Source organism: Oryx dammah, unplaced genomic scaffold (assembly GCF_014754425.2).
Source record: "Oryx dammah isolate SB20612 unplaced genomic scaffold, SCBI_Odam_1.1 HiC_scaffold_19, whole genome shotgun sequence".
NCBI lineage: Eukaryota > Metazoa > Chordata > Mammalia > Artiodactyla > Bovidae > Oryx > Oryx dammah.
The window spans coordinates 75,796,776-75,807,196 of NW_024070203.1; the positions used below are offsets into that span (position 1 = coordinate 75,796,776).

Below are 10,421 nucleotides of genomic sequence, written 5' to 3' on the forward strand. Positions count from 1 at the left end.
AGAAACACCTTTACGACAGCACCCTGAGAGAGGCCGGAGAGGTTTACTGTCAGAAACACCTTTACGACAGCACACTGGTAAGAGACTGGAGAGTTTTATTGTCAGAAACACCTTTACTTTGACCCAAGTAACAAGCGAGCTCTCAATATAAAGAGTTCTTCATTTTCTCTTTTGCACTAAGGGAATAAATATGATCATGCTTAAAGGAGGAGGGGACAAAAGAGGGAGAAGTAATTTAAAATGTTTGGGGGAAATGTGCGAGTGACAATTCAAATAGCAATGCAGGCTTGGTTGATTTTATACAGTGGTGGTTCTGTTATTGCTTACATAAACAACACATAAGGGAAACCAGCCTTTAAAAATCTAGTAATAGAATTTTGGGCAATTTCTGTTCTTAATTAGTAGGCAATACTTACATATTAGAAAAAAATAGGTTCCTCTTATAGCTCTAAATAACCACAGTTTATTTAATAATCATTTCATATTATAGACTTAAATGTTGTGTTTCATCTTAGAGGCCTGTCATCTACAAGTAATATAAAATGGGATTTATATATATCTTAGCAGGAAATAAAGGTGATGTAATAATCACTGTTAATGATTTTCGCTTTTAAAAATGAACTATAAAGAAATGACATTTCTATCAAACTTAAGAGGAAGGCTTCATAGCCCAAAGAAGTAGAATTTAACTCAAAATTTTAACAAGTCATTAAGAGAAAATGTATAATATAAATTAAAATGCATCTTAACAAGTTCCAAATATACTTATTATTAAATATAAAGATGTTAGCTCTGGTACATAAGAAAATATTTACAACTAATAAAAAGCAGATTGTAGAATATATGTGTTCTGTGTATAAAAATAAGTAAAATATTTTATAGTCCAGACCAAGGGATCTTTTCTAAGCCAGGTTTTATCCATGCAACTCTATTACAATACCATCTCACTGGCATTACCGGAACACATACATACATGGAAGAAATCTAACCATTATCTTGATTTAAAGATCATAGTGCCTTCTGAGGGCCTGTACATCTTCTAAAGTAAAATGTTTGTCTGGTGCATCTGAGAGGTCATCAAAGAGCTGCTTAATCTGTTCCTTTTGGCCTTTGCTAATTAGTGTCAACATCATCTGCAATAAGGGAAAAAATTATATCAGCTTATAAATGAACATTTTAAAGTTATAAAAACCCTAAAAGAATCTATCTCCATGAATGAGATATTTTTGCCACTTACCTTAAACCTTTCTGCTTTGCTCAGATATAAAAGATGCTGATACACCAAGGAGGGATCTTTATCAATAAGATGACTTTTCAGAGACTGGAGGAGGAGGAGGAATGTGTCCCCTTCAAGTTTGTTACTCAGCAACACTGGCAAATCTTTTGGTTCAGTGATGGCTAGCAGGTGTGCGCAGGCTCCTTGATCTTTCCTCGTGCTGATGGCATTTATAACCTGACCAAATTCGTAGGCATTGTTAGGCTTGGAGATCAGCAGTTTCTCATAGAGCTCTTGTGGCCCGTTGCTGGTGTCCCCCTTCTCAGAAGCAAGGCCGTCCATGGGGACCTCCTTTGAGGTCCCCTCAGGCTCTTCCTGATGGCCTTCACTCACCTGCAGGAGGAGAAGAATTATACCGGGACCCAGACAGCAGTGCCTGCATACACCCCCAGGTTACTTTCATTAAAACAGGAAGGCACTGAAAAACACCATGGGCTGTAATTTAGTCAAGTTCTGAGTGAAAAATATATAACTTGCAATAAATCATAAAATCTACTTATTTTTTAGGAAGAGAGGTTTTAAAGTCTAAGCATCCATTCATAAAAGTATTCTTTTTTTAAGGTTTAACATTTTTTTTGACATTGAGAATATGACCATGAAATTTTTATAATTTTCCATGAGTAAAAGCTGCTGTGTAAAAGAAGACCTATAACAACTTTATATCTCTTCTTCATGACAGATTTTATATTTACTTATTTCCTTATATTTGATAGGGACATGAACTTACATTTTTCAGTTCTCTTAAAAACAGTTTTTTTCTTCCCTCCTTAGTGGGGAAAAAACTCCCTTGCTTCTTTCACATATTAGCCTCCTACTCTTAGTGGAAATGTAAGATGATGGGTAGGTTGATATGAGCATTCATGAATACACAGGGATCCACAAGCTGACATTCTTCACTAAAGGTTACAACACAAGGCACTGGGTTATCTGAAATCACAAAGGCAGGTTTGGTTCTAGGTGGGCCAGGACCCCTGATGAGGCTGATCTTGTTTACAAACACTAAGAAAGGTCTGAACTGATCAGGAACCTCTCTGGGTGTGGTGTGCAGGACACTGAAACTGAATCAGTCCTCTAGGGTTCTTCAGGTCAACCAGGAAGCAAAGCTCAGTGGTCACAGGCTCACAGGGCAACCTGGAGTGGAAGCAATAAAGCCACAGGCCAGGTGGCATGGAGGGAAGGGAGCACAGAAAGAAAGAATGCAGACACCCAACAGGTTCTTAGATCCAAGGTGGAAATGCAATGGCCAGTTATCACAACAAAAGAAATGTTTTGTCATTATAATCTGTGAAAATGTCTTCATTGATTACTAGGATAAAAATACAGAATTTTTAAAATTCATAGGAATATGACCTCAGAATCCCATATGAGTATAGGATCTCCAAAAGAGTACTTTCAGAGATAATCAAATACACATACCTCTTGAATCTCAATTTTCCTTCTCTCCTTTTCTTTGTTGAATGATGCTGTATTATCCTGAATATTAAGGATTCTGGTTACCTCTTCCAGTTCCATTTTTGCCTCAACAATACTTGGGTCTAGTAGGAGAACTTTATTGAGATCGTTTAAACTTTTCTGATAATTCTGAAAGGAGGAGGGCAGAGAAAATAATTCTCATAAATAAAAGGACAAGGGGCACAGATGAGCCTGAATGGGAGATTGGTGACATAAGTACACAGAGCGTGTGCAGTAGGTTCCCATTAGTGAAAGAAGTCAGGCCTATGAGCTAAGTCTTGGGCTAAGATACTATAATCCATAACACAAAAGGGGCTTCCCAGGTGGCTCAGTGATAAAGAATTCACCTGCCAATTCAGGAGACTCAAGTTTGATCCCTGGGTTGGCAAGATTCCCTGGAGGAGGGCATGGCAACCTGCTCTAGTATTCTTGCCTGGAGAATCCCATGGACAGAGGAGCCTGGTGGGCTACAGTCCACAGGGTCACAAAGAGTCGGATACAACTGAGCAACTGAGCACGCACACACACATAACACAGAAGAGTGAGCACAGAACCTGGAGTCAGAAGTTAAATCCTGTATTACCACAGCTTTCACTGTCCCTGACACACAGGCACTGTCTGCTAAATGAATAAATGAAAGAAGCAACAGCCTCGTATCAGCACCTTCTAGCAGCAAAAACTTGAGCTAGATCCCACATCACCTTTCTGGGCTTCAGTTTTCTCATCTTTAAAATAGGAATAACAAAAGATTCTTCATTCTAGTTTTCACAGAGTTGTGCCAAGTAATAAATGAATTAATAAAGCGTGAGTGGCTTAACACCTACAAAGAGCTGGACAAATCTTAGTTGTTATCGTAATATCCTATTCCATGACACCCTTGGAGTTGTAAACAGGCTAGAGTCAACATTTATTCTTCCATAAAGAGTCAGGCAAAACCTTGGAGAGGTGGAAGGGAATGAAAAGTGTTTAACCAAACACTGTGCAGAATCTGGTGGCAGAGAAGGACACCACAAAATCAGCCCACTGGTGAGAGGCCATATTCTAGAACTATAGACCAGACTCATGTTCTGATTAAGCCAGAATTAATTCGGTGAGGAGGCGAAGAATTCCAATGATGTGTAACCTCTCAAGTATCCGTGACATATAATAATACCATGCACTGGACACGAAGCACAGGTAAAATGAGTTAGTGGTTATGTGACATTCCTGGGGGACTAGCTTTAAGGACACAGCCCTTCCCACTCCACCCAGCAATATACCAGAGCAAGAGCAATGTGCTTAAAGGGATAGCCTTAAACCGCTCTAACTTATTGTTTAAAAAAGGTGAATTATTTACGAACTATATAGTACATCAGTACTACTGACAACCAATCTGCACACAGCAACGTGTCACCAGAGCACAGTCAGAACCTGCTTCAAGAAAACCAGTGGCCCTGTGTCTCCATCCCGGGTGTTCAGGCAGGGAGGGAACCATGCGGAAAGGCATGGGGGTGGGGCGGCGGGCAGGCGGAGCGGGGACTAGTCTTCCTTCTCCGCATTTTATTCCCACAACCGCCCTATAAATACTAACTTTTACTGCCCCCATTTAAAGACGAGGAAACTGAGGCACAGAAAGATGATCTTTGAGATGATCAAGGGAGCAATGAGCAGAAGGCGAGTGTGAGGACGATTGTGGAGCTCAAGGGAGAGGCCTGAAAATGGAGCCTTGGAAATGGAGGGTCACCCCCGAGGCGTGGACGTGACTCTTTTTCCATCCGTTCAAAGACAGTTCGTGCCTAAAGAACCAACCTGTTTGGTTAGAAGAAAACCTGAGAAAGCAAGAAATACACTTTGATAAGTGATAAACAGAGGCAGGCAGTGTGAAGAGAGGGCCCGAGAGCAGAGAGGGCCGGACGGCCATGGGGTGGGGGGTGCAGAGGAGGGGCCCAGCCACCGGGTCAACACAGCGTCAGAGCGGACGGTCACCGGCGCTCCGTGTGCTGTGGGCAAGGACACGGAGTGGGAGCAGACAGCGGGGCCTGGGCCCTCATGGAAGCTGGTGTCTTATGAGGGAAAGCAATAATAAGACGAAGGAACAGACGAATAAATAAAGTAAGCGTGCGTGCACTGTCATTTATGCAAGTAAGAAAAGCAAGGGTTGAGATGGACGCTAACAAGGGGCAGGAGTCTCCTTTGATACTGCTTGTCAGAGCAGAGGAGACTGGAAGGGAAGCCAGCCCCTGGAGTGGAGGGCAGAGCTCCCACACAGAGCAAAGCGGCTCCTGAAGAAAGGAGGGCAGGAAGAGATGCTAACGACCTTAGTAGGCCTGAAAAAAAAAGATCAATCACATATGTTTGTGACAACATTTACTGTTAATAAATGTGCTTAAACTACAATAACAACAATTACTTTAGATGATGTTACTGTTTTTGATACTTTGGGCCTGCTGGCGTCCCCGATGGCTGTCAATTCCCAAGGGCAGGCTACATGTCTCACCACCTCTATGCTCCCACAGCCCAGCACACGCGTGGCACTCGAGAGAGTAAACAAACTGTAACTAAAACCAAGATGCTCAGTTACCTTTTCTTATGAAGAGCACCTGAACAGTTAAGAAAAGCCCTGTACTTCCCTGGTGGCCCAGCAGTTAAGAATCCGCCTGCCAATGCAAGGGACATGGGTTTGATCCCTGGTCTGGGAAGATCCCACATGCCATGAGGCAACTGAGCCTGTGTGCCAATCACCGAGCCCACGTGCCCTAGAGCCTGTGCTCTGCAATAAGAGAAGCCACAGGAGAAACCAACGCACCACAACTAGAGAGGAGCCCCCGCTTTCCGCAACTAGAGAAAGCCAGCATACAGCAATAAAGACCTCGTGCAGCCAAAAATAAACTATATAGGAAAAAAAAAAAAGGAAAGCTCTGTAGTTTTCAAACCTGGCACACACACACACACAAAATTAAAGCCAGCTAGAAAACAAATAAAATAATCTGAGAAAGCAGAGTTTAGTTCAGAAGCACAGGCAAGGCCCTGCTCCCTGTGGACCCATAGGCTACCTCCTTACCAGTCAGACAGAGAAAGCCAGTCCAGGTGTGAGTTCTGATGCATTTTATAAACAGTCTTTGAAGATACTCAAATTCACTTGGCACATAACTCAAACCACAGGGGATATAGATAAAGCTATGAGAGATCAAACCAGAAAAACAAGCTGCCAGTCTCACACTCTACTAGGGCAGGATCACTAAAAGTTGGGATTCTCTTTCTGCATCATCATGCAATTTCCAGAATTCATTCCAAGGAAGTATAAAATTCCAGTCTTTCAAACAGTGAGGCAGCCAGTATGGGATAAATCTGCTTTAAGAGTTTGGAATATTGATATAGAAGCTCATGAGTCACACAGATCATGACTGCCTCATGGACCCAATCCATTAAGTTCAAAAACAATTGAGTAAACTTTCAAGAAGCCTCTTTTAATTCATGGTGCCACACATCCCCTAGGAAATCTTTATGTGAGGTTTACAAATGAGTATGCTGTTAACAAACAAAAGAGAAGCGGGGCAGGGGGGCGCGTGGTGGTGGTGGTCAGGTGTCCTGGGCACTGGGAATAGAGCAAACACACTGGGCATACAGGGCCGCTGTGGAGCTGCTGGGCTGGCGAATGGGGCAGCCACGTGCCGGAGGGCGACATGGCCCACTTTCATCAGGACAGAAGCTCCTACACTTGGGACACTTCTGGACCTTGCCCTCGGCACCTCTTCGATTGGCTGTTCATCTGTATCCTTTATAACAAAAGGAGGGGCTGGGGAGGGGAGGCAAGGCAGCAGCATGGCTGAGGGGTCGTGACGGGTCATCCTGCCTCAGTACAGGTGTCACTCCACTGCAATCAGAGGGGATCTAGGCTCTAGAAAAGCCTGAGTGCTCAGAACACACAAGCACACATCCTCATCTGATACAGGACACAAGAAACATGACCACCCTCTTTCAACAAAACCTAGGTTTTATGGAGTTAAAAGAACGCTCTCAAACTCAGTAAGGTCGACACTCTGCCCGCAAACCTCTCCCTCCTGCTGTATACCCTCCCTCATCACACTGCACCACACGCATCACAGCCACCCAAGACAGAACCCGGGACACGGCCCCGGATTCATCCAAAAGAAGCAGAAACTAACTTAAAAAGACACTCCCACGCTCCATGCAGCATTATTCACAAGAGCAGCCTAAGGGTCCATCAGTGAATGAATGGATAAAGAGAATGTAGTATATCCACACAACGGAATATTATTCAGCCATTAAAAAGGGAAGTCTTGCCATCTGTGACAACATGATGGACTTTGAAGGCATCGTGCTAAGTAAAATTGGTCATATAGAGAAAGACAATTATCATATGATCTCTTATATGTGGAGTCCAACAAAAGAAAAAAATGAAGTTGCTCAGTCATGTCTGACTCTTTGCAACCCCATGGGCTTATAGCCTGCAGGCTTCTCCATCCATGGGATTTTCCAGGCAAGAGTACTGGAGTGGGTTGCCATTTCCTTCTCCAGGGGATCTTCCTGACCCGGGATCGAACCCAGGTCTCAGGGACCAAACCCAGGTCTTTCACCTTGCAGACAGACACTTTACCCTCTAAGCCGGTCCCCAGACCTGGCTGAAAAAAAAAAGTAAACCCAACAATGAAGAACAACCTGAACTCACAGAAACAGAGAACAAAAATAGGGGTTGCAGAGGAAAGGTGGGGGTTGGGGAGCAGAGGATGGGCAGAATGGTCAAAGATGTTCAGAAGGTATGAAATTTCAGTCACGAAATAAGCCATGGAGATGTGATGTACAGCATGATGACAAGAGGTAATAATAGCATATTGTACATTTGAGAGTCTCCGAGAGAATAAATCTTGAAAGTCCTCATCACAAGAAAAAAATGTTAACTGTATGGTGAACTCGGAGAAGGAAATGGCAACCCACGCCAGTGTTCTTGCCTGGAGAATCCCAGGGACGGGGGAGCCTGGTGGGCTGCCATCTATGGGGTCACACAGAGTCAGACACGACTGAAGTGACTTAGCAGTAGCAGCAGCAGCAGCAGTATGGTGAACTAAACATACTGTGATCATCTGATCATTTCATAATACATACAAATATCAAATCACTATGCTGTACATCTGATACTAATATAAAATGTCAATTATATCTCAATTAAAAAAAACTTTAAAGAAGAAAAAAAAGTCAATGATCTGTACACTTACAATGTGTGAACTTCATTGTATTAAACTTTAATCAGAGTCTTTAAAAATACCATTGTAGGAAATGCCATTTCCCAGAATGTTTTGAGTTTTCTTTGTGTTATTTTCTACAAATGAAAATGTTCACTTGAGTTTTCCACACAGAAGCAGCAGCATCAAGAAAAGTGTAATTATATAAACCTTCTTTGAAAGTAATGGTGTGGTTTTCTTAGAGAAGAATGCTGTCCTATGGCCTCATAGGGACCACTTGCCAGTTTAAGGCTCAAATCACATGAACTTCCGCCTCTGCTGCATCTCTGCCAGTGTCCATGGGTGAACACCTCTTCTGTCCCGTTCCTTCCTCCCCACCCCACCACAGACAACCCCAGCCCTCTGTCCGAGGAATCCAGCGGCATTGCCGGTGGCCTTCAGTAACTCAGCAAACCTTCCTGTCCCTTAAAGTGGACCTATTCTAACTAACGACAGTCCTCAGAAAATCAGGAAATAAATCATCATTTTTGATCTGGAAGGAATCTTAGAAATCTGCGGCATCTTCCTAGATTTCAGGATTGGTGACTACAGAACCAGGCTTAAACAGGATACTGCCATGCCCATTCCTCAAGCCCACAATTTATGTTCATTGAAAGCACGTGATTTGTTCAAAGATGACCCTGACATATGAAAACGAAGATTTCCTCACCTTGAGCCCTTTGTGAGCAAGGGCTCGTCTATAGCAAGCTTTCACATTGCCGTGATCCATCTGAAGGGCCTGGTCACAGTCCTGCTTTGCCTCTTCAAACTGGCCCAGCTTCAAGTAACAGAGGGCTCTGGTGTAATGAAATGGAACTCAGCATTATGAAAGGTAAAAAGAACATATCCATAAATTTGGGCAGCTAATAGAAATCAGAAAATAACTAAATATGTCTGTTTCGATACCACAGGTGCTGCAATCGAAACCTAACATTTTTTTTTTCTCCAATGATGGCATTTTCCAGCAGTACTTGCAATTAGGGACCCTGGGGATACCACTGCAATCAAAACAGTCCAGGCCCTCAAGGAGGTTGCAGTCTAGAGGAAGAGACAGTCTGTTAAAAGCAGCAAATGCAGTGAAATCTGTAAAGGATGCTCTGGGAACACAGAGCTGAGAGTCTCTTCAGACTTGGTGAAGCTGAAGTGAAGGGATAGTCAGGGAAGACTTCCCAGAAGAAGGGACATTTAAGTTGAAGCCTGGAGTACCTGTGCAGCGAGTATTATCCAATGGGAAGGCGCGGGGCTGCGACAGGAGGGAGGGCACCCAGCGCGTGCAGAGCTGACAGTAACAGAGCGCGTGGTGCTCCTGGCGCTATGGCGGGAGTATGCGGAGGTTTGGGGAGGGGGAGGCCAGACAGGAAGGGCCTGGCAGGAGGCTGAGCTCTATCCAGCGCTTAATGGAGTCTGCTGATGGGTTTTTAAGGTTTTCCCAGGTGGTGCTAGTGGTAAAGAATCCACCTGCTAATGCAGGAGACGTGAGAGACACAGGTTCGATCCCTGGGTCAGGAAGATCCCCTGGAGGAGGGCATGGCCACCCACTCCAGTATTCTTGCCTGGAGAATCCCATGGACAGAGGAGCCTGGCGGGCTACAGTCCATGCGGTCTGAAGCGACTTAGTATGCATGATGGGTTTTAAACAGAGGCGGACCCATTCACTGTTTGGGGAAGGTCATTCTAGCTGCCAAGTGGAGAATCGGAGGGGACAGAGGGGACGAGGCTGTGCAGGAAACACCTGGGAGGGTGCAGCAGGTGGTGAGGGGTAGGTGGTGACAGCCAGAGCAGGACTGATAGGGAGTGGGGACGGAAAGGAGTTCAGAAGGCCTAGAAGAGTTTAGAAGTCAGGACACCTGCACTGCACGGACTGGCAAGGGAGGCGCGGGTCAAGGGTGAGAGCCCATCATGAGCACAGAAGGCAGGGCGGTGGCACTCAGGTCCAGGGCTCAGAGACAGAGATCAGTCAGTTCAGTAGCTCAGTCCTGTCTGACTCTCTGTGACTCCGTGGACTGCAGCTCGCCAGGCTTGCCTGTCCATCACCGACTCCCAGAGCTTGCTCAAACTCATGTCCACAGAGATGTGGGGCTCAGAACTAGAAGGTGGTAAATGGAGCCAGCGGGTATTAGAGCGAAAAAGGCATCTACACCTTTAGAAGCCCAAGAACAGCAGGGAGAGAAAAGCCTAAAAAAAGAGAAAAGAAAAGCCTTAGAGAGGGAGCAGGGGAGTGCCAGGCATGTGAGCAGTCTGCATGAGAGGGGAGTCAGTCTCAGGGGAAAATTAAGAGGCCACTAACACCCAAGACCACAGAGGCCGAACAGGAGAAGGGCAGAAAAATGCTGGTTTAGTAAGAGAACTTTTCACATAAGAAGGTCGCCAAAAAGAGGAAAACATGTGCCAAAACAAACAGTGAGAACTTAAGTTTAAAATATTTTCTGAAACAGCTACAAAAACCCATGCCGAGTCACTATTCTTCAGAAAGC

General features: G+C 44.4%; 1 protein-coding gene and 1 long non-coding RNA gene across 2 annotated transcripts in view; one reads left to right on the forward strand and one right to left on the reverse strand.

Moving 5' to 3' along the window:
* LOC120878431 overlaps nucleotides 1-307 on the forward strand; it is a 679-nt gene extending 372 nt beyond the window's left edge. Inside the window, exon 2 of the long non-coding RNA XR_005724542.1 lies at nucleotides 94-307. This is a non-coding gene — a long non-coding RNA (uncharacterized LOC120878431). The remainder of the gene's footprint in view (nucleotides 1-93) is intronic.
* A 73-nt stretch (nucleotides 308-380) lies between these two features.
* SPAG1 (sperm associated antigen 1) overlaps nucleotides 381-10,421 on the reverse strand; it is an 85,047-nt gene continuing 75,006 nt past the window's right edge. The window contains exons 16-19 of the mRNA XM_040260985.1: nucleotides 8,618-8,744; nucleotides 2,693-2,857; nucleotides 1,238-1,609; nucleotides 381-1,133 (exon numbers count right to left, since the gene is read on the reverse strand). Coding sequence (XP_040116919.1) covers nucleotides 1,002-1,133; nucleotides 1,238-1,609; nucleotides 2,693-2,857; nucleotides 8,618-8,744 — 796 coding nt within the window. The 3' untranslated portion in view covers nucleotides 381-1,001. The remainder of the gene's footprint in view (nucleotides 1,134-1,237; nucleotides 1,610-2,692; nucleotides 2,858-8,617; nucleotides 8,745-10,421) is intronic.